Source organism: Lepus europaeus, chromosome 22 (assembly GCF_033115175.1).
Source record: "Lepus europaeus isolate LE1 chromosome 22, mLepTim1.pri, whole genome shotgun sequence".
NCBI classification, from domain to species: domain Eukaryota; kingdom Metazoa; phylum Chordata; class Mammalia; order Lagomorpha; family Leporidae; genus Lepus; species Lepus europaeus.
Genome location: NC_084848.1, coordinates 33658308 through 33680556, shown reverse-complemented (window position 1 = coordinate 33680556; position 22249 = coordinate 33658308). Strand labels below are relative to the sequence as shown.

At 48.0% G+C, this 22249-nt stretch overlaps 1 protein-coding gene across 3 annotated transcripts in view; it reads right to left on the bottom strand.

Moving 5' to 3' along the window:
- ZFYVE26 (zinc finger FYVE-type containing 26) overlaps positions 1-22249 on the bottom strand; it is an 82884-nt gene that overhangs the window by 31324 nt on the left and 29311 nt on the right. For all 3 annotated transcript variants that reach the window (XM_062181787.1, XM_062181789.1, XM_062181788.1), the window contains exons 15-28: positions 21469-21670; positions 20962-21225; positions 19247-19363; positions 18976-19140; positions 18248-18466; positions 16074-16176; positions 14217-14962; positions 11965-12161; positions 10242-10346; positions 7802-7924; positions 7071-7247; positions 3596-3842; positions 2778-2876; positions 142-299 (exon numbers count right to left, since the gene is read on the bottom strand). In XM_062181787.1, coding sequence (XP_062037771.1) covers positions 142-299; positions 2778-2876; positions 3596-3842; positions 7071-7247; positions 7802-7924; positions 10242-10346; positions 11965-12161; positions 14217-14962; positions 16074-16176; positions 18248-18466; positions 18976-19140; positions 19247-19363; positions 20962-21225; positions 21469-21670 — 2922 coding nt within the window. The remainder of the gene's footprint in view (positions 1-141; positions 300-2777; positions 2877-3595; positions 3843-7070; positions 7248-7801; positions 7925-10241; positions 10347-11964; positions 12162-14216; positions 14963-16073; positions 16177-18247; positions 18467-18975; positions 19141-19246; positions 19364-20961; positions 21226-21468; positions 21671-22249) is intronic.

Below are 22249 nucleotides of genomic sequence, written 5' to 3'. Positions count from 1 at the left end.
TTGTGTTCAGGTCAAAGATCAGCCTAAGTCTTGGGTAGGGCAGTTCTTCTGGAAACATTACTACACTTTTAGAGACAGGAGATAACAATAAACTCAGGCTCCTGGCCTAGGGCAGGGGCGCTAGGGACAGGTGCTGCTTACCATGGTGAAGTGCTCCCTGTGGCAGACCATGCAGATGCTCTCAGTGTCATCTGGTACCCACTGGTGCCTGGCAGGGGGCACTGGTGGGGGCACAAATTCCAGCGGAGGCTGACTCTGTGGAAGGCTCCTCGGACTCGGGGAACGCACAATGGAGACAGCTGGGAGCCAGAGGCCAGAACCAAAGGTGATCAGTATTCCAAGTCATAAATGAAGAGGGAGTGATGGTATTTCACCACTTTATCATGCCCCACTGAAGCATTCGATCTAGGTAATGATCATCAATGGCTGTTTAAATTACAAAAGCAATAACTGGAAGGCAACTGCATGCCTCCTGGTGGGAGTGGACGCCACCTCCCAAATACACTCAACACAAATCAAGTTTCTAGATCTGACCAGCAGCATACTGGAAGTTCACAGGACAGAGACCCAGAAGGCCACCAGGAAGCAACAGTGAGAGGGACACTCTATGGGGCAAATGACCTGGCTTCCTCTACAAGAAAAATCAGGTGTGTGTGTGTGTGTGGGGGGGGGCAGATAAAAGACATTAGAAGGGATTTAAGATATATCTCAACCAAAAGCCATGTGCAGATATTATTTAGATCTCGATTTTGAAAAAAAAATTGTAAAAAATCTTAATAAAACAGCTGGGGAAACCTGAATATTGACTGGTTTTTAGTTATGATAATAGTGTTATGGTTTTAAGGAAGTTCTTAACTTATAGAAATTTATAGTAAAATATTTATAAATGAAATAATATCTGGGATTTGCTTCAAACTAGTCCAGTAGGATAGGCGTGTAGACAAAACGAGAACAGTCATGAGATGACAATTATTGCAGTTGGGTAATAACCATGTAAGGTGTTACTACATTCTCTTGTAAAATGCTTACACACACACACACACGCCCATGGCTGTCCAGGCTGCCTGAAGCAGAAGCATGAAGCTACTCATAAACCTGCAGGTTTACGCCTTCCTCTCAGGTCTGTGGATTACCAGGAGTCATGACTAATTATCAACATGTGACCAGGGAATGCCAGGCTCTTTGCTTTAAGGTATCTAGGGAACTTTCTTGTTATCTAGCAGAGCAATGTTGGTTGTCACAGAAAAAGAGAACTGAAAATGCAGTGATTTTTAGCGACACCCAGAAGGGAACCTAGAATCCTGCTCCCTTGACCATTTGGCAAAACAAACAGTTGTTGAGCTTCTCCTGAAGGAAGGCCACTGTGCAGGGGCTGGAGAAGGGTGTGTGTGTCTATGTATGGGGTGGTGGTGCTGTAAAGGGTGACTAAAGCCTGGCTGAGGCCTTCAAGGAGTGTGTACCTTGTGTGAGTAAGAGCATTAAAATGAGAGCTAAATACAGTAGGTTATCATTAGTAGATTCTGTAAGGCACTTTAAAAAAAAATTAAAGAATTTATTTTTTATTGAAAGGCAAGAAAGAGAGAGAGAGAGAGAATGAATGAACGTCAGAGACCATGTACTGGTTCACACCCCAAATGCCCACAACAGCTGGGGCTGGACCAAGATGAAGCCAGGAGCCAGGAATTCAATCTGGGGCCCCTACAAGGGTGGCAGAAATCCTACTAGTTGAGCCATTATTGCTGCTCTGCAGGGTGCATACCAGCAGGAGGCTGAAATCAGAAGTGGAGCTGGGCCTTGAACTCAAGCACTTCGATTCGGGATGTAGGCATCCCAAGTGGTGTAAGTAACTGCTGTGCCAAACACTCGCCCCATGAGTCACTTCTAAATGTCTTCCTCTTTTGTGGAATAAAGAAAAACAAGGATACTTCAAAATATTTGTGGAGAGTAGAATTAAAAGACAAGCTTATTTCAATGCAAAAAATTTATAAATTCACGCATATGTGAGGTCTTCAAAAAAGTTCACAAACAATGTGAACTGTGAAAAAACTATGTGGATTTCAAAAACTTTTTGGCACCAAAGATAAACTTATCTTTTAATTCAATTTTCCCATGAACATTCTGAAATACCCTTGTAGAATCTGCTAGGATGAGTTGTTTTTAAGATTAATATCTGGGAGCCAGTGCTGTGGCATTGTGTGTAAAGCCATGGCCTGCAGTGCTGCCGGCATTTCATATGAATGATGGTTCTAGTCCCGGCTGTTCCACTTCTGATCCAGCTCCCTACTAAGGCACCTGGGAAAGCAGAGAGGATGGCTCCAGTCCTTGGGCCCTGAACCCACCACATAGGAGACCCATAGAAAGCTCCTGGCTCTTGACTTCGGACTGGCATAGCCTGGTCATTGAGGCCATTTGAGGAGTGAACTAGTGGATGGAAGATCTCTCTCTCTCTCTCTCTCTCTCTCGGTCTCTCCTCTCTCTCTAACTGCCTTTCAAATAAATAAGTCTTAGGAAATTACAATCTATGTGAGTAATGTACGTGTGTATACATATTTCCCCTACAGGCAATAGTTCAAGATTCGTTAATTCAGTGTTTGTAGAGATTTTATAGATGCATTACTGCAAATAATGACAGTTGACTGTTGAACCTCCTGAGATATACAAAGCTGAGATAAACCAAGAAATACAGCTGATAAGAATGTCGTAAATGGAAAAGAAAAAAGAAGCAAAATAAACAGAAAGTGAACTGAAAAATGCTGTTTCTCAAATCCAGTCCTTACCAGGAGCAGTAGCGGGAGAGAACTCTGCTGATGATGATCTAGACAGGGTTTCAGGGTCTGAAGCCTGATGGACAATTTCCTGGAGGTGAATCACAGAATCTGTAGGGAGGGAAGATGCTGACAAAACATCATCCTACCATGGGTGCCCTTATTCACTGCGCTAAGCATTTGGCTCAAAGCTCTATAGGCTTGGCTGATTTTTAGAGGGCAATTCAACTATACATAAGAGCACAGTAGAAGCACTCCCAGGCTAAGAGCATGCATGTTTTGTAAATTCTTTAAAAAAAAAAAGAAAGAAACACCATGTTTAGGTGCATGATAGTGAAGCAGTGTTAGGATTTTACAACATTTATCTAAAAAGGTCAAGAGACTTGGAAGACATTTAAATGACGCCCCTGGAGGGTAGGGAGTAAGAAGAAGGGTATCTGGGCTCATCAGCTCATTCTGATTTACTTTCCTCCATTCTGAATCAGGCTGCGTCAGCTCACGTACAAGCGACGTCTGATGGCATCCTGGGAATGTGGCGAGCTCTCAGTAGGAAATGACACTTCATCAGGGCCAGAGCCCGTTCCCAGAATGTACTGTTTCCCAAGCCTTCACGTTATCATGCATGCAGTGGGCATCTAACAGCTCTTAATTCTGGTTGGCCTCCTTTCACTACCAAGAGTTCCCCCATATAACAAAGAGCTGTCTCCCCTGAAGCATATTCCTTTCATTCCCAACCAAGCCAAGAAAACAAGAGAGGAAGACATTAAGACTAAGAATGGTGTTTCTTCTTCCACGTAGAATCCCCATCCAGGAAGCTGCCAGGTGGGTACCTGATCGTTTCTCCCTCAGAGAGTATGGGAAGTCCAGGGCCTTCCCTGCGTATGTGGAAAGCAGTGAGTCAACCTCATCCATGGTGAAGCCGATGTCCTGGTCGGTGAGCAGCTGGTGCAGGGTCTGCACTGCCTCAGTGGCCCAATCCACTTTCATGTTCATAAGCAGCTGCTCTAGCATGAGCAGGGGGTTAGAGGACAAGTGGGAATAGCTGGCCCGGTGCTGCTCAGGCAGGGTCAGCAGAACCTATTTGTGGGGTAGATGCACAAAGAGAATAGTAAATTGACATGGTGGTTAACATACTGGGGTGCCCACATCCCGTACTGCAGTGCCTGGGTTTGGGCCTCAAATCCAACTGTTGCTGATTCCAGTTTCCTACTAATGGGCACCATGGGAGGCAGCTGGTGATGGCTCAAGTAGTTGTGTCCCTGCCACCCACATGGGGAACCTGGACTGATTCTCCAGCTCCTGGCTTTGGCCTGGCCCAGCCCTGGCTACCTGTGGGCAATCTGGGGAGTGACCCAACAGATGGGAGATTTCTCTGTTTCTTTCAGTTTCTCTGCCTTTCAAACAGATAAAGTTGACAGAGTTAGACAGTGAGAGAGAGAGACAGAGAGAAAGGTCTTCCTTCTGTTGGTTCACCCCCTAAATGGCCGCTACGGCCAGAACTACACCGATCTGAAGCCAGGAGCCAGGTGCTTCCTCCCGGTCTCCCATGCGGGTGCAGGAGCCCAAGCTCTTGGGTCATCCTTTACCGCCTTCCCGGGCCACAGCAGAGAGCTGGACTGGAAGAGGAGCAACTGGGACAGAATCTGGTGCCCATATGGGATGCCGGCGCTGCAAGTGGAGGATTAGTCAAGTGAGCCATGGCGCTGACCCCCGAAAATTTTTTTTAAAAGAAAATAGTACATAAATTTCAGAGGAAATCTGAGTTCATAAGCTTTTCCTATGAAGTGTCAAATAGTAAATATTTTAGGCTTTATGACCCATAAGGTCTCTGTTGCAAGTATTCAACCTTGCCTGTGTAGCATGAAAGCAATCATGCAAATATGTAAGAGAATGGATGTGCCTGTGTTCCCATTAAAACTTGACTTAGGAAAACAGGCTGAGGACAAGATTTGGTTCACAGGCCGTAGTCTGCTAATCCCTAGTCCAGAGCCTCCAGGTGTGCTTGAGTTCTGCTTGACTTTGCCTCCACTTTTTTTTTTTAAACATTTATTTATTTTATTTGAAAAGCAGAGTTACAGAGATAGTGAAAGACACAGAGAGGTCTTCCATCCACTGGTTCACTCCCCATATGGCCACAACAACTAGAGCTGGGCCACACAAAGTGTCAGGAGCTTCATCAGGGTCAAGTCCTTGGGTGCTGGGGCCCAAGGACTTGGCCCATCCTTTGCTGCTTTCCCAGGTGCATTAACAGGGAGCTGGATTGGAAGTGGGCAGCAGGGACTTGGCAGTGCCCACCTGCCAGCACTGCAGATGGCAGCTTAATCTGCTGTGCCACCAAGCCAACTCCCTGCCTGAATCTTCTTTTTTTTTTTTTTTGACAGGCGGAGTGGACACTGAGAGAGAGAGACAGAGAGAAAGGTCTTCCTTTTTCCATTGGTTCACCCCTCAATGGCCACTGTGACCAGCGTGCTGCGGCCGGCACACCGCGCTGATCCAAAGCCAGGAGCCAGGAGCTTCTCCTGGTCTCCCATGCAGATGCAGGGCCCAAGGACTTGGGCCATCCTCCACTGCACTCTCAGGCCACAGCAGTGAGCCAGACAGGAAGAGGAGCAACTGAGACAGAATCCGGTGCCCCAACCGGTACTAGAACCCTGGGGTGCCGGCGCTGCAGGTGGAGGATTAGCCTATTGAGCCACATCGCTGGCCTCCCTGCCTGAATCTCAATGCACCATTCTATTTTTGAAACTTTACTTAGAATGAGCAATACCAGATGTAATGTCAGTGGGATACCCAAACCTGGCACTTCCTGTGTCCCACAGATAAATGATGAATCTAAACTCTCTTTATGGGACTGGTGCTACGGTGTAGAAGGTTAAGCCTCCATCTGCAGTGCCAGCATCTCATATGGACACTGATTTAAATCTTGGCCACTTCACTTCCAATCCAGCTCCCTGCTAATGTGCCTGGCAAAGCAGTAGAAGATGGCCCAAGTCCTTGGGCCCCTGCACCTATGTGGGAGACCCACAAGAAGCCCCTGGCTCCTGGCTTTGGCCTGGCACAGCCTTGGCCATTGTGGCCATTTGGACCTCTCTTTCTCCCTCTTCCTCTTTCTGTATTTCTGCCTTTCAAATAAATAAGTAAATCTTAAAAAAATAATTCTCTTTAGAGGTTATAGTGAAATATGTTTACTAGCTCAGCTCATTGCCAGTTTTTAAGGATTCTCTCACTTAGGTACAATGCATCAAATGGAAAAAAGGGTGTATCTTATTTAGGAATATTTTATGTGGTTTAACTCTTAGCAAGGATACCTGAGGTTTTACTCATTGCATTCTCAGGACTCAATTCTATTTGTGGGGCAGTATATATGATGGCCAGTCAGAATAATGAGAAGAATGCCAGAGAGCCCGTTTCTCCCCAATCTTCCTTCGCTGGACTTCTTTCTCTAACCCTTAATTTTTTCTGTTAGTGTCTCCAAGGTTACACATTGAAGGAAGGACCAACCTTATCTAATGACCTAGGAAGAATTCCTTTCCATTAGCACAGACCAGTTTATCAAGCAGTAGTTTTAACTCCCTTTGGAAGATACTCAGTTCCTATTCTGAGACCAGATTTGATTGAGCTGGGAGGGGTTCAACTACTGGCATTTTTAATTAATTAATTAATTTTTAAAGATTTATTCATTTATTATTTGAAAGGCAGAGTTACAGAGAGGCAGAGGCAGAGGCAGAGTCAGAAAGAGGTCTTCCATCTGTTCGTTCACTCCCTAGATGGCCACAATGGCTGGAGCTGGGCCGATCTGAAGCCAGGAGCCAGGAGCTTCCTCTGGGTCTTCCATGCAGGTACAGGGGCCCAAGGACTTGGGCCATCTTCTACTACTTTCCCAGCCATAGCAGAGAGCTGGATTGGAAGTGGAGCAGCCGGGACTTGAACTGGTGCCCATATGGGATGCTGGCACTGAATGCTGGGGCTTTACCAGCTATGCCACAGTGCCACCCTGAACTACTGCCATTTTTAAAACTCCAGGCATATCCAGTGAGAGCTGAGAAGCACTGATCCAGCACACCCCAGGAAGCCTAGGGACAACTTCAAAGGACCAGGAACAACTGAGCCTGGAGGTAGGCAGTAAGAGAATGACACATTTCTAGAGACTCACGTAGCACGTGGTGAACTGCTAGGGTGAAGATTCTGTATGGCACAGGCTGAGGAGGGCAGGGGCAGGCAGAAGAGCTCTGAATGTTGTAAGTGGGAGCGGGGCCACCAGTGCCCCCGAGGCATGCCTTCCCACTGCCCTCTTTTCCTCCTTACCTTGGAGCCCATGTACAGCGCCTGGATTTCACGGTGTCGGGTGGCAGTCAGTTGTCCATAGAAGTGGGTGGTGAGGTAGTTGGCCAAGAAGTGGGAAGTGGCCAAGCCAGGGTGCTGGTCGAGGGACTGCTCTGTGACTTCAAGGCACATGGTGGGGTCAGGGATTCTCTGCAGAAGCTGTTGGACGAGAAGGGTAGGAGAGGAAGGTGAGGCCTCTAGAAGAATTCTTAGGCCGGCTTTCCTTTGCTTTGGAAAGAAACATGTACTACATAATGATATTTTGATCTACAATGAATCACATCTATGACAGTTGTCCCGTAAGATTGCACAGTCCAGTGATAGTGTGGCTGTTTTTAGTTTGTGTAAGTATACTCTGATGTTCAATAACAAACAAATCACAAATGACACCTATCTCAGAACATGTCCCTTTCAGTAGGCAATATGCGAGTGTATTTAGGTTTTCTCACTTTGGACTAACTCTTTCTCCATACTCATTTCACCGCCCCTGCGGCTTCACAAACGAGCCGTGGGTTTGATAGGACCATCTGGCACCTCGGGCAGGGCTTGGTGCCTTCTGCTCAGGTTCACTATAACTGGCTCCTAATGGACACAAAGGGGCTAATAGGAGATTGTGAATGCTTTGCGTGGGATTCAGCTTGAAAAAACTCCTCTGATTTGCCTCCTCTTCTTGTCCCTCACCAAAAGAAAAATGGGAAGAGTTAGAGGCTTACTTGTAGAGCCTTTTCATGATCTCTTCGTTCTAGAAGGTGGAGAAGGTGCTTTTGATGGAGGCTGATTAAATGTTCTCTTGGAATGGGGTACAGGCGGCCCCACTCCTCACACAGTTCATAGTCCTGGAAGGAAACACACTCATCTTCAGTCTTTAAATTACTGGCCCTATCACTCATCGGCTTTGGCCTGGTTTTTCTCAGCAGTCCAGAGTCTGCTAAGCCCTGGGGATGTTTGAGAATTGCTGATGGGACTTCATTCTGGGATTAAAGTGAGATCATACACTCAAAGGGGTACGGTGGCAACGTTAAGGTATGACAATGATGGAAGCAGGCTTACTGTTACTATCACTTTCCTCTTGGGTCTACCATAACAAAGACAAGTAGAAGATGTGGAGACTGACGCTGTAGTCAGCTGCAGGAGACTAAGGAAGTGGGAAAGACTGAGGAGTGAGGCTGGTGTTTTGGTGCAATGGGTTAAACTGTGGACTGTAACCCATAGGAGTGCTGGTTCTAGCCCGGGTTGTTCCGCTTCTAATCCAGTTCCCTGCCTATGAGCCTGGGAAAGCGGCACAAGATGGTCCAAGTGCTTGGGTCTCTGCTACCCACAGGGAGATCAGGATGGAACTCCAAGTTCCTGGTTTTGGCCTGGTTCAGCAGCTATTTGGGGAGTGAACCAGTGGATAGAAGATCTCTCTGTTTCTCCCTCTTTGTAACTCTACCTTTCAAATAATCCTTTTTTGTTTTTCAAGATTTATTTATTTATTTGAAAGGCAGACGCAGAGAGAGAGAAGTCTTCCAGCTGCTGCTTCACTCCTCAAATGGCTGCAACAGCTGGAGCCTGGCTGATCTGAAGCCAGGAGCCAGGAATTTCTTGTGGGTCTCTCATGTGGGTGCAGGGGCCCAAGTACTTGGGCCATCTTCCATTGCTTTCCCAGGACACAGAAGAGAGCTGGATTGGAAGTGGAGCAGCCAGGACTTGAACTGGTGCCCATATGGGCTGCTGGCACTACAGATGGTGGCTTTACCCACTATGCCACAGTGCCAGTCCCTCAGATAATCTTTAAACAAAAAACAAACAAAAAAAACCCCAGCATTTACTCAGCTGATTGTAGCCACAAACATATGAAGACCTAGACTTAAAAATTAAAAAACATTTTTTTAATTAAAAATTTTTGGCACATGCTGGGGGCTGGACTCTACCCATGCCCTCCATTTGCAATCCTCCATCCTTAATCTGTGAACTCTGGATTAACGTTTCAGAGAATGGAGTTCCAAGGGCTTTGTCTAAATATCCAGGGTGGTGGTATGTGGAATGCCCTCCCTACCACTCTGCCAGGGCTGCCTTAATGTTTCTCAGCTCTATTAGGTGCCTGGCTTGGGCTCCCACAATCTAGGCTTTTCCCGTCACTGGATATATGAGGGTATGTCAAAAAACTCATCGCAAAGTGGAATTAAAAGTTTGGAAAAAACTTTTGAAATCTCATGATACGCATTTTCCACGAACCCTTTAAAGACCCCTGCTATGCTGCAATCACCTACAGACGTGTCTCACATCACTCCTCTCCCCAAAATGTGAGCTAGTCCTGGGCAAAAACCAGATGAATTATCCTTGTTTCACTATCAGCAGAGAGACTGGAAAATAGCAAGCACTCAATGAATGTTTCCTGAATGAGCAAATATTTGAATGAACATCTGCATTTTGAACTATGGGGAATCAGCTACTTAAAAGATAGGTAAAATTCTGTTTAGCACTTACATGGTCAAAACACCCATGAAATGGTATTTACATTCATTAGTAATCATGGCAATTTAAATGAAAGCAACAATAAGACACCATCCTATTGGTAAAAAAAGGAAAAGTTGGACAATAAAAAAGCTGTCACAGATATGGAACAGGAACTCTGAAAGGGAGGGTAAGAGGGGACTAAAAAAATTCATGGAAAAATGAAATGCATGCATGTTTTTCATAATACACATTTTCCATGATTGGAAGACTCCTCTTATGCAATGATATCAGAATTATTATTTTTTTTTTGCAGCAGAACTAAATCTTTTAGTTCCATTTTGTCTATGAACTTTACGAAGTATCTCTGTACCTGGGACAACCTTTTTGAAGAGCAACTGGGTAACATCTTAGTAAAGCTGAGGCTGCTCACGCCTGGTGACACAGCAATTCCATTGTAGGTCTACATTCCACACCCAACGTATCCAGTGGAGATAATCTTAGACACGAATGCAAGGGTGACAGCACAAAAGCGTCGGCAGTATTATTGTCTATGCTTATCTGTATGTTGGTGAACTTCACAATTAAAGAAAAAAGAATGTGGTACAGTTATGAAAAAATATAGACGTTGCTCCGTGGAAAGGGGTCTACACGACCAGCTAAGGAGCTGCCGTGCTGGGAATGAGGATGAAGCGACATGCCACTGAGGGAGAGTACCTGTGCTTCCAGGATCGTGTTCATGACAGCGGATGGGGCCTCCACACAGCAGCTCCTCAAGGCCTGCCAGTCACACCATGCTGGGGGAGTCTGCAAACCCAGAATCTGAGAAGAGACAGGGAAATCCAGCAAACCACACTGCAGCTTCTCCCTCCAGCAGCAACTCAGCAGTGTCCAGGGCCAGCCCGTCCCAATTGGCCAGGAGAGAGGGAGAAGAGACCAGGTGGGACAAAGATCGTTTAGAGAGGAGAATAAGCCTGCCTGGGAAGTTTGAGAGGACTGCAAAAAGTTCATGGAAGACGAATTAAAAGACAAGTTTATTTACTGCAAAACATTTTCTTGAAGTCCATGTATTTTTTTCCCCCATAACATGCACTTCCCACAAACTTTCTGAAGATCTCTTGTGTAATTAGGGCGCAAAGGTGAGGCAGACAGCCAGGGTGGAGGCCTTTCACTGATGAGGATGGTTCTCAGAGACTTCCATAATTTGTTTTTTTAAAAATATTTATTTATTTGAAAGGCAGAATTAGAGAGAGGGAGATACACACACACACACAGAGAGACACATACACACATACAGATAGATAGGCTGAAGCCAGGAGCCTGGAACTTGATCCAGGACTCCCACATGGGTGCAGGGACCCAAGCACTTTCGGCCATCTTCTACTGCTTTTCCAGGTGCATTAGCAGGGAGCTGGATTGGAAGTGGAGTAACTGAGACTAGAAATGGTGCCCATATGGGATGCTGGCCTTGCAGGCAGTGGCTTCACCTGCTGTGCCACAATGCCGGCCCCTTCCATGCCCTCTAAGGTCACTTGCACCATGCTCCTCCAACTCAGAATTCTACCTCAGATATCCTCCTTGCTTGTGGGCTCACTTTCATAGAGCTCTGCATGAAACTGCTGAGAAGGAGTGAGAAGAAAATCTTTCCCACTTGCCATTTTCACTGTTGCTAGTGGGGCTCTGACACATGGGAAAATTGGCGCATCTTTCCCGTGTGTTATATAGCTGTGCCTTTTTTTTTAAAAAAAAATTTATTTTTGACAGGCAGAGTGGACAGTGAGAGAGAGAGATAGAGAGAAAGGTCTTCCTTTTTGCCGTTGGTTCACCCTCCAATGGCCGACACAGTAAGTGTGCTGCGGCCAGCGCACCGCGCTGATCCGATGGCAGGAGCCAGGTGCTTCTCCTGGTCTCCCATGGGGTGCAGGGCCCAAGCACTTGGGCCATCCTCCATTGCACTCCCGGGCCACAGCAGAGAGCTGGCCTGGAAGAGGGGCAACCGGGACAGGATCGGTGCCCCGACCGGGACTAGAACCCGATGTGCCGGTGCCGCAAGGCGGAGGATTAGCCTATTGAGCCGCGGCGCCGGCCTAGCTGTGCCTTTTAAATCTGTGAAACACATCCTGTAAGAATCTTGTCCTTTCAAAATGGCTCTGCAAACTTATGACAGTCTTCAAAAAAGACACAATACACATAAAATGCACAGAAACACACACGTGAAGAAGCCGTTGTGCATGGCACAGCACCACTCCAGTGTGAATTTTGCTACTTTTACCCTTGCTTAATGCACACATGTTTAAAATCCTAAGAAACTGATAGGAGGCCTCCTTGTTGTCCATCTCAGAACAGAAGCAGAGCAAAATCCAGGCCCAGGTTTCTGTTTCTTTAAATCCTCCATTGTATGAAGAGGCTGTTTCCTTCCTCTCGATGCCATGGCCCTTACCTTCTGATACACCTGCAGCTCCGCCAGCTTCCTCTGCAGCTCACACTTCAGTCCCTCTTGGACAGCTGTGTCTGAGATGCAGTAGGCCAGGATCTCCAGGCAGAAGTCCAGAGGCCACCTGTCCACAAACAGCAGGGCCAGCCGACTTCTCAGAGCTGCGTCCTTCACAGCAAACAGATAATGCCAACCTTCGTTGTCTGTAAGACAAAAAAAAAAGACACCCAGAGGCACCAACTTGGTACCAGGACAGCTCAAGGACTCAGGTTAACTTCTTAGAAGGGCTTGGTGGCACAAGCCTGCGATGCCAGCATCAGAGTCCCAGCTGCTCTGCTTCTGATGCAGCTCCCTGCTAACACACCTGGGAAAGCAGCAGGAGGTGGCCCAAGTGACTGGGCTCCTGCCACCCATGCGGGGGACCCAGATAAGAGTTCCCGGCTCCTGGCTTCAGCCTGGCCCAGTCCTGGCTGTTGTGGGTATTTGGGGAGTGAATCAGCAGACAGAAGATCTCTCTCTCTCTCTCTCTCTCTCTCTCTCTATATATATATATATATATATATCTGCCTTTTAAATAAATGATTTTTTTTTAAAGAGCAAGGCTTTGTTCAATTTCATAAAATGGAAGCTTGGAGGATCCTTAAGATCCATGTGACCTTATCTTGTTTTTGCACCTGGGACCATTACACGACAAGGGGAAATGCTCTACCCTGTGTTTCCCTTTGTGTAAACATGAGTCTAGGGACTTTCAGAAGGGAGAGAAGGCAGGAAGGAGGAAGGAGAGGAGAAAGAAAAGGAAAGGAGGAAAGAGAGGGAAGGAAGAGACGAAGCTCTCTGCCTTTTGGCCTGCTGCAAGTACAGCACCGACTGAGGCTCACCTTGGTGGAAGTTCAGCTTTCCTGCAGTCTCTATTCTGTGCCAGGTATGAACGTTATTTCGGGTAAATTAGTCCCACCCCCTGGACATCCTGCCATCATGACTTAGGAGAGCCCCCTCAGCCCACTTCACAAATCTGATCCTGGAGCCGACTCCACGGAATGAAGCCCACGCAGCAGCCAGCGGACTTCTCCACCTTCTCCAGGAGGGATTTGCTTCTTTCCAAGGGGCAGCCAGGCCCTAACCCAAAGGCAGTCCCTACAGTGCACTTGACTTGCTGTCCTGGCAGAGTGCTGCAGCTCATTGGCTTTCCTCTCTAGTTAGACATCAAGATCTCCTGGGGAGCTTTTAAATCAGGGTTGTGCAGCAGGCCCACAGTCTGTTTTTAGAAGTCTTCTTTTGAACGGAGCCATGCTCTTTGCTTTATGTAGCAACTGTGGCTGCTTTCACGTACAATGGCAGAGCGGGGCACTGCAATGGAGTTTGTGTGACTAAGTCCTGTACAGAAAAAGGATGCAGGGCCCTGTTTGAAACACTTGTCTGAACCCCATTCTGACCCTCTGGGCCTGGAGTTCAGATTATTTGTAATTAATAAAAATTTCACAGTGATTCTGAAATGCAAGATTGAGAATAGGAACACACTTCAAAGAGCTTATAGAAAAATGGAATTGGTAACTTTGTTTTGATGCACAAAAGTTTTTGAAATCATGTAGTATTTTCATAATGCATATTTCCCATAGGTCTTAATAAAGATCCCTTTTACGCAAGAATTCCAAAATTCTTCGTGCTAAAATAAGCTTATCTTTTAAAAAATTTAATTTACTTATTTTTATATATTTGATAGGCAGAGAGACACAGAGGGATCTCCCATCTTCTGGTTCATTCCTTAAACGTCTGCAATAGTGAAGGCTGGGGTCAGGCTGAAGCTGGGAGCCAAGAAATCAATTTGGGTTTCCCGTGTGGGCGGCAGAGAGTCAAAAACTTGAGCTATTACCTGCTGCCTCCAGGGTGTGCAGTAGCCGGAAGCTGGAATTAGGAGCAGAGCTGGGACTTGAATCCGGGCCCTCTGATACGGGATGTGGGCCTCCCAAGCAGCATCTTCATCACCACAACAAATGCCCGCCCCAAGCTTATCTTTTACTCCGTTTTTCTGTTAGCTTTCTGAAGGCCCCTGGTACTGGTTATCCGCTGAGTGCCCACTCTGAAGTTCCCCTTAGTTCTAAGCTCCAGCCCACCGCAGCAAGTTCCCTGCTCCCCCTAAGCCTTTGTCACAGGAGCCTGTGGTGGTACTCTCCTCTAGAGTGACTGTGAGGGCTGCACGCAGGGCTGGACGTGGTTTCTCCTGCCTCTAGGGGAGGAGGGAGGCACAGCTTTCTGCTCACCACAGGCCGCGGCACAGCTCAGCACGGCATCGTCGATGCTGCTCAGATCGTCCGAGTCTCGCCCGTACACTTCCGTGAGCCGAAGGGCCCGGGGCCAGTCTCTGGCCACCAGGGCTTCCTCGAAGGCTTCAGTGAGTACATCCAGGGCAAGGGGAGAATGCAGGCCCAGGAGGACAGGAGACAGACTGGGCCGACCACAGAGACTCGCTGCCAGACTCTGTCCCTGCTCGGAGGACTCTCGTAGGGGCTCCCAGGCGACCAGGAGTGCGGCCTCCAGCATAGGGAACTGTTCCAGAAGGTGCTCGCACTCTCGGGCGACCTGCTCTGCGGTCAGAGGCACCTCCCTGCGGCCGCGAAGTTCCTTCCAGGACAAGGTGGGCTTGGTGACCTTTAACCCCCGGGAGGCCCCCAGGCAGGCCACCGTCGCCAGGAGCTTTGAGCGGGACTTAAGGAAGGCCAAAGTGGAGGAGGTGAGGGCTGAGGGCGAGGCATCCTTTGGGGAAGAGTGAGGCTTTCTCTCCAATGGGGGGTTCTCGGCTGGCTTCGGGGAGCTTGGTGTGGGTAGCGGGAGATCACCCAGGCAACGGGACATGTGCTGCTGGGCCAGGGCGCCCAGGTGGGCCAGGAGGGATGACATCTGCTGGCTTTGCTGGGAAGAGCAAAGAGCGAGGGGCTCGCAGCAGCAGCTGAGGATGACCTGCGGCACACTTAGGCCGAGACCTTCTCCGGCCAGAAGGGCAGCCAGCCTGCAGGGAGTGAAGCAGAGGGCATGCAAGGTCTGAATATGCAGGCACAATCACCCTATCTTGCAATTTCTTTATGATGACACAAGCAAATGACAGTAAGTGCTCTTTCTTTTTCTTTTTTTTTTTTTGACAGGCAGAGTGGACAGTGAGAGAGAGAGATAGAGAGAAAGGTCTTCCTTTGCCATTGGTTCACCCTCCAATGGCTGCCGCGGCTGGTGCACCACGCTGATCCGAAGGCAGGAGCCAGGTGCTTTTCTTGGTCTCCCATGGGGTTCAGGGCCCAAGCACTTGGGCCATCCTCCACTGCCTTCCCGGGCCACAGCAGAGAGCTGGCCTGGAAGAGGGGCAACTGGGACAGAATCCGGCGCCCCGACTGGGACTAGAACCCGGTGTGCCGGCACTGCAAGGCGGAGGATTAGCCTATTGAGCCGTGGTGCCGGCCAGTAAGTGCTCTTAAGAGTTCTTATAAATTTAGTCTATTAAACACATCCTCTGCCCCTTGCTTTTTCATTTAACAACAAATCTGGGAGACCCATTCATGTCCCTCTACAAAGAGGATCTCCATTCGATTTTATAGCTGTGTAGTACTCCGTCACGTGGATGAAAAATAAATTGTTTCCAATTAGTCAACAACGGATTTTCTGATATAAGGCTGTAATAAAATGATTTTGCACATACCTCACTTTTCACATTCATAATCAAACTGCATGATAAATTTCCCAATATATACTGGCAGGTAAAGGGGCACACGAGTTTATAATTTTAGCTGATACTGACAAATTGATTTCATACAGGGGCTGTAATAATTTATACCCCACCCTCCATCCCCCAGCAGTTTCTGGGGAATGCTGGTTCTCCTACAGCTTAACCAACTTTGGTGTTATCAAGTGTTCGAACTTTTGCCTTTCTTGATGTGAAGATTCACCTTTGATCATCTACAATACACATGTCAGAGATGGCAAGAGAGACAAGAAATGAAGCAAAAGCAAATTATGGAAGAAACCCAGCCTCTGTGCTGGCCCCAAGCACAGCCCCACTGAGCCTTTGGGATTACTCCTTAATGGAGTAATCAGGGAGGCCCCTGGCCAGCTCCTAGAGGGGTGGCTCCTACCTGTTTGGGGGAACTTGTCTTTGGAGCAGGAGATGTGACACCAACTGGGAGGAGCTCTGTTGCAGGAGAACAAAGGGATTTCCTACCCTGACCTCCACGTGACCTGTAAAGGTAGACAAAGTGACCTTTGTTGTGACAACACAGAGCCCTGTTACCCAGCATCAGTTAACAAAAAGTGAGCCTTTCTGTTGATTCATTCTATGTCGAGGGTGTTTTCAACACAACCCTGACTACAAGTTCATGTACACCTTACCACTGCTCTGAGGACCTCCCACCCAGATGGCCTGTGGTGGGCAGGTATGGCCACAGACAGCTCATTCTTGCTTTCTTGAATGGGACTGAAGTGCACGTAGTGCAGGCTGAGTATCCCATATCCAAAATGCTTGGGAACGGAAGTGGTTTTGGATTTCAAATGTTTTCAGATTTTGGAATATTTACCTATACATAATAGGGTATCTTGGGGATGGAAACCAAACTTAAACATAAAATTCATTTATGTTTTAAATACACATTGTATGTGAGTACTCCAAAAAAAATCTGTGAAAAATGGAGTTAAAAGGCAGAACTTTTCAGTTAAAACTTTGAAATCCATGCATAGAGGTCGTCAAAAATTTCATGGAAACGGCATTTTAAGAAAAGATGGTAGGGGAGGGGCGGTGCTGTGGCTCAGGGGGTTAAACTGCCACCTGCAGCGCCAGCATCCCGTATGGGTGCCAGTTCTCGTCCTGGCTGCTCCCCTTCTGATCCAGCTCCCTGCTAATGCACCTGGGAAAGCAGTGGAAGACAGCCCAAGTGCTTGGGCCCCTGCATGCATGTGGGAGACCCGGAAGAAGCTACTGGCTTCAGACTGGCCCAGCCCTGGCATTACGGCCATGTGGGGAGTGAACCAGTGGATGGAAGTTTCTCTCTCTTTCTCTGTCTCTCCCTTGCTCTGACTCTGCCTTTCAAATCGATGAGTAAATCTTTAAAAAAAAAAAAAAAAAAGAAAGAAAGAAAGAAAGAAAAAAAGGAAAAATACAAAAATATGGGGACTGGCTTTGTGGCACATCTGGCATCTCATGTTGGAGTGGCTGCTGTTTCCAGTCCAGTTCCCAGCTAATGCACCTGGTAAAGCAATGGAGGATGGCCTGAGTACCTGGGCCCCCTGCCACACACGGAGTTTTTGGCTGCTGGCTTCTGCCTGGCCCAGCCCTTCCCATTATGGCCCTTTGGGGAGTGAACCAGTGAATGGAAGCTAACTCTCTCTGTCACTCTGCCACTCAAATAAATAAACAAAGCTTTTAAAAAAAGAAATCTAACTTTAAAAAAAGAAAAAACTACACAAAGATTGAAAATTTTTGTGTACCACAATAACATTATCTTTTAATTCTATAGCTTTTAATTTTCCATGAACTTTTTGGAGTTCTCTCATACACATAGCCTGAAGGTAATTTTACATAATATTTTATTTATTTAAATAATTCGAAAATCTTATTTGAGAGGCAGAGAGATAGAAAGAGACAGACGATGATCCCACTTTCCGGTTTACTCCCCAAATGCCCACAACAGTTGGGCCTGGGCTGGGGCAAGAGCCAGAAGTTGGGATCACAATTCACATCAGGGTCTGCATTGGTAGGAAGCTGGAATCAGGAGCCAGAGATGGGAATTGAACCCAGGTTCTCCAGTGTGGGATGTGAGTGTCATTAACAGTTGGCTAAGTGCCTGTTCCATCACATGTCTATAGCGCACCTGTGTTTTGATTGTGACCCATCCAATGAGGTCAGATGTGCAATTTTCTACTCATCGCATCATATTGTCATTCAAAAAGTCTGGGATTTGGGAGCATTTCAGATTTTGGATTTTCTGATTAGGAATGCTCAACCAATACTTGTTCTGTGGATTCAAGGGAGCATCTGGTGCTCACGCCAGAGTCTGCATTCCTCCACTGGGTCTTCAAACCCATCAGGGTCCTCAGGTCTGACAGACAGCTTTCAATCACCAATTCCATCCGAAGTGCTGAGTACTCTTGTGTGCCGTACAAGCGTACTTAGTGCAAAGCCGAACAAACAGAGCTGGGTGACAGGGTGTCCTCGGCCGCTGCAGCACGCAGGACCTCTGCATCGAGCACTTGCTCTTCCTTGCCCTAAGCACCTGCAGCACGCTCATGACTCCTTCTCCTCTTTCTTGCTACTTACCAGGCTCAGAGCTCAAACTCCGCAGGAGAATGGCAGCCAGGGTGCTGCAGTAACTGAAGAAGGTGCCCACGTAGTCAGTCTGTGTGCTGCCCGCTTGGGTCTGTTTGCTCAGGTTTTTCTGGAGGAGTTGAGTCTGGACATGCACAGGGTGGGCTTCGGCTTCAGAAGCTTTTTGGGCTGCCTGCTCCACCAGGGAAGAGAGTGGAGTACCTCTGGGCTCTGAGAGGAGTAACAGCAGAAGCGACATAAGCGTTCGTCTGGGCAACCAGCTTTGGGTCCATTTCTGACCTGATATGTGAACCAGGCCTCCTACACAGCCCACAGACCATCTTGGGAGCTACGCTTACAAGGCAGATAGAAAACCCTAAGGTGGTTCTCGCCCAGGCAGAACTTCCAGTCTGGGAAATCACAGTGCACGTTCTGTTTGCACCCTCTGGTGTCTCTGGCATGGAACCGTTTTCGAAAGAGGACAGCCATCTTTGGGGGGAATTGTTGATCAACAGCTACCGTGTGCCTGCTGGGTGCATTTCTCATTATGAATGAGAAAAATGAATCAGCAGATGGAGTGAGAGGTGCAGAGCCAGGTGAAGTGATGAGCTATGCTCTGGCCAACAAAAAGGCTGGCTGAGTCCAGTCCTAAGCCTCCGTCCCCAGTGCTGCTTCACTCTTGGGTGTCCCCCCCCCCCCCCCCCTTCTGCTTTCCTTTCTCCAAGCCCACTGCCTTGTACCTGGCAGCTCTAGTGCCTCTCGCAGTGACTGTAGGCCCTGATCCAGCTGCTGGGACATGGTGGTGTGGTTGGCAACACAGTCCTCGGTGAGGCTGGGCCAGCACATCTGAAGCAGCTCCACGACGCTGTGCCGCAGAGGGCCTCCTCCCTTTTCCTCTGGGTTCTCTATGGAAAGCAAGTGAGAAAGACACAGTGTGGTCTGCTGCTGGCTTTTGCGTTCCAAGTCCGGGGGTGGGGGGGAGGGAAGAAATAAGGGAGCAACGCAGCACACCTGACTTAGCTTGTCCAGCTGACAGAATTGGGTAGTTGAGAATCTTACTGATGTGCTGAAGGACGAGTGGAAAACCTCGAATGCCATCCACGTGGAGAACGTGGTCTGGCCGTCGGCCTGGAGACAGATGAGAGACAAAGGGATGCAAAGAAAAGTAAGTTCCTTTCAGAGACAGATACTCAGTCCTAGATTTTTGCTAGAAGAGTCTGTCTGTCTGTCTATCTATCTATCTATCTATCTATCTATCTATCTATCTATCTATCTGAGAGGCAGAGAGACACAGAACTGCCATGCACTGGTTCACTCCCTGAATGCCTGCAGTGGCTAGGACTGAGCTGGACTGAGGTTGGGAGCCAACAATGCAACACAAGCCTCCCATGTGGCTGGCAGGGACCTAGCTGCTGTCTCCCAGGGTGCACAATAGTAAGAAGTGAGAATTGGAGTGGAGCCAGGACCTGAACCCAGGCACGGTGATATGCAATGCAAGTGTCTTAACTGCTAAGCCAACACTTGACCCTCTGTCCTGTCTGTGATTATCTTGTCCTCTATTAAGGAGGAAATGGATGCTCCATTTTGGGTGTCAACCACCACACCTGGCCTACTTCATGCTTGAGGTCCCAGGACTACCTCTGGCAAGAAAACCCATCTGTCAGCTGGAGCAGATTCAGACTCTGGCATCTCCATGAGATTGCTGCCCCCAGCAAACTGGGCATTTTTTTTTTTTTAAGAAATGAGGTTTACCAAAGAGAGGACATACAATCTAAAGGCACAAATTCCATTAATGTGATTTTTAACTTTTTCATTCTTGTACTAACTTATATACTGGAAAAGAGCTTTCTCAAATCACTCCAGCTGGCTATTTCTATTAAGAAAGTGGAGGTGGAGTGGAGTGGCAGTGCTGTGGCACAGTGGGTTAAAGCCCTGGCCTGCAGTGCCGGCATCCCATATGGGCACTAGTTCGAGTCCCGGTTGCTTCACTTCTGATCCAGCTCCCTGTTAGTGCGCCTAGGAAAGCAGCGGAGGATGGCCCAAGTCCCTGAGCCCCATGTGGGAGACCTGGAGGAGGCTCCTGGCTCTTCTGGCTCCAGATTGGCTCAGCTCCAGCTGTTGCGGCCATTTGGAGAGTGAACCAGCAGATGGAAGATACCTCTCTCTCTGCCTCTGCCTCTCAACTAAATAACTAAAACTTAAAAAGAAAGAAAAAAAAAAAAAAGCAAGCAAGCAAGCAGGAAAACAAACTGTGGCATAGTGGGTTAAGCCGCCACCTGCAATGCCAACATCCCATATGGGCACTGGTTCATGTTCCAGTTCTGCTCCACTGCTCCACTTCTGACCTGCTCCCTACTAATGTGCCTGGGAAAGCAGCAGAGGACAACCTAAGAGCTTAGGCCTCTGCATCCATGTGAGAAACCCAGAGGAAACTCCTGGCTGCTGGCTTTGGCCTGGCTCAGCCCCGGCCATTGTGGCCATTTGGGGCGTGAATCTACAGATAAAAGGTCGATCTCTCTCTCTGCCTTTCAAATAAATAAAATAAATTAAAGAAGGAAAGAGGTGCTCTCACCTTCACATCACGAGAAATTTAATTGACCCTTCCTCCTTGTCCTCCTACCCGCCCCCCCCCCCCCCAAACTACTTTCTTCCTGTACGAGCTGGCAACTCTCAGACACCCACTCCCTGTCTGAGAAGTAGGGACGCAGCCGGAGCAGCACACTCACCCCGGCTCTCGAGGCTGCTGTTCAGGCGCCGCTCGGCTGTTTCCAAGAGCTGCTTGCAGGTTTTCCAGAGCTGGCATTGACAGCAAGCCAGGTCAAAGGCAGCCATGGCGCGGGGGCTGAGATCCTCCAGCACCTCTCTCAGGGGAGCACTGGGCTCCAACAGAGTGGTGCTCACCCAAAAGTCCTCTTGGAGCGTGGGGATGGGGTCTCCCGAGGTGCTGAGCAGCTTGTCGGTCACATCAGAGATGGAGTAAAATACCATCCCTGGACACCCAGCAGTGAAACAAAAAGCAGGGGGTTAGAATGCCTCTAACTCCTGCTTCTATCAGGAGAAGGAGTTGCTTAGCCCTGTCATGACAGCCCTCTCTCCCAGCCTCAGAACAGCGGCATGGAGAGGAAGAGCAGGAGGGGTTCAGTGGTCAAGATGGGGGTGTGGGGACTGCTCCCCTGTGATGTGGGCATTTCTCCCCTCCCCCCCGACCCCAGGAGGCAGTAGGGAAGCCTGACCTGCGGCTGCTGCGCTGCCAATGGCCTGCAGAGTTGAGCGGCCACTGCCAGTTCTCCGAATGGTGCTGCCACCCCCATCTGAGCTGTGGTTTTCAATCTTGTGTTCTACCCGGGCCAGCTCCTGGATCACCTCCTGGTAGCGCTCCATGAACATCAGTTCCCCTGAGCTGGGCGAGGACTTCAGGTTGAACATGAACACCACCTGTCACGGATGGGGAGGAGCGTGGGGCAGATTGGAGAGCTTGCCAATCATTAAACCCTGGTCGGTCCTACGCTGTCTATTTTATAGGGCCAGGTGGGCAATGAATGTTAAAATAGTAGGTCAGTCATAAAAATAACTCATAAAGGGCAGTAGGAAAACCCCCAAAAGCCTAATGGAAGACAGGCAGACACACAGGTGATTTTAGAGGAAATTCATGGTACATTAATGAGAAACTTACATAACCAGTAATCTAGGTGTGTAAGGAACAATACTATTTTGCACCTATCACAATAACAAAGTGTCAAAATAAATGCCTGGGGTCCGATGGAAGGAAATGTCTCAATTGTGTGAAAGGCTGTCTGGTAACCTAGAAAACTTTAAAAATGTCCACTCTGCCGGTCAAAAAAAAAAAAAGTTTCTATCTTTTGTCCCAGTAATTTTTAAAAAAGATTTATTTATTTGAAAGATACAAAAAGAGAAAGAGAAAGAGAGAGAGAGAGAGAGAGAGAGAGAGAATAAGAGAGAGGTCTTCCACCTGTTGATTCACTCCCCAAATGGCCGCAATAGCTGGGGCTGGGC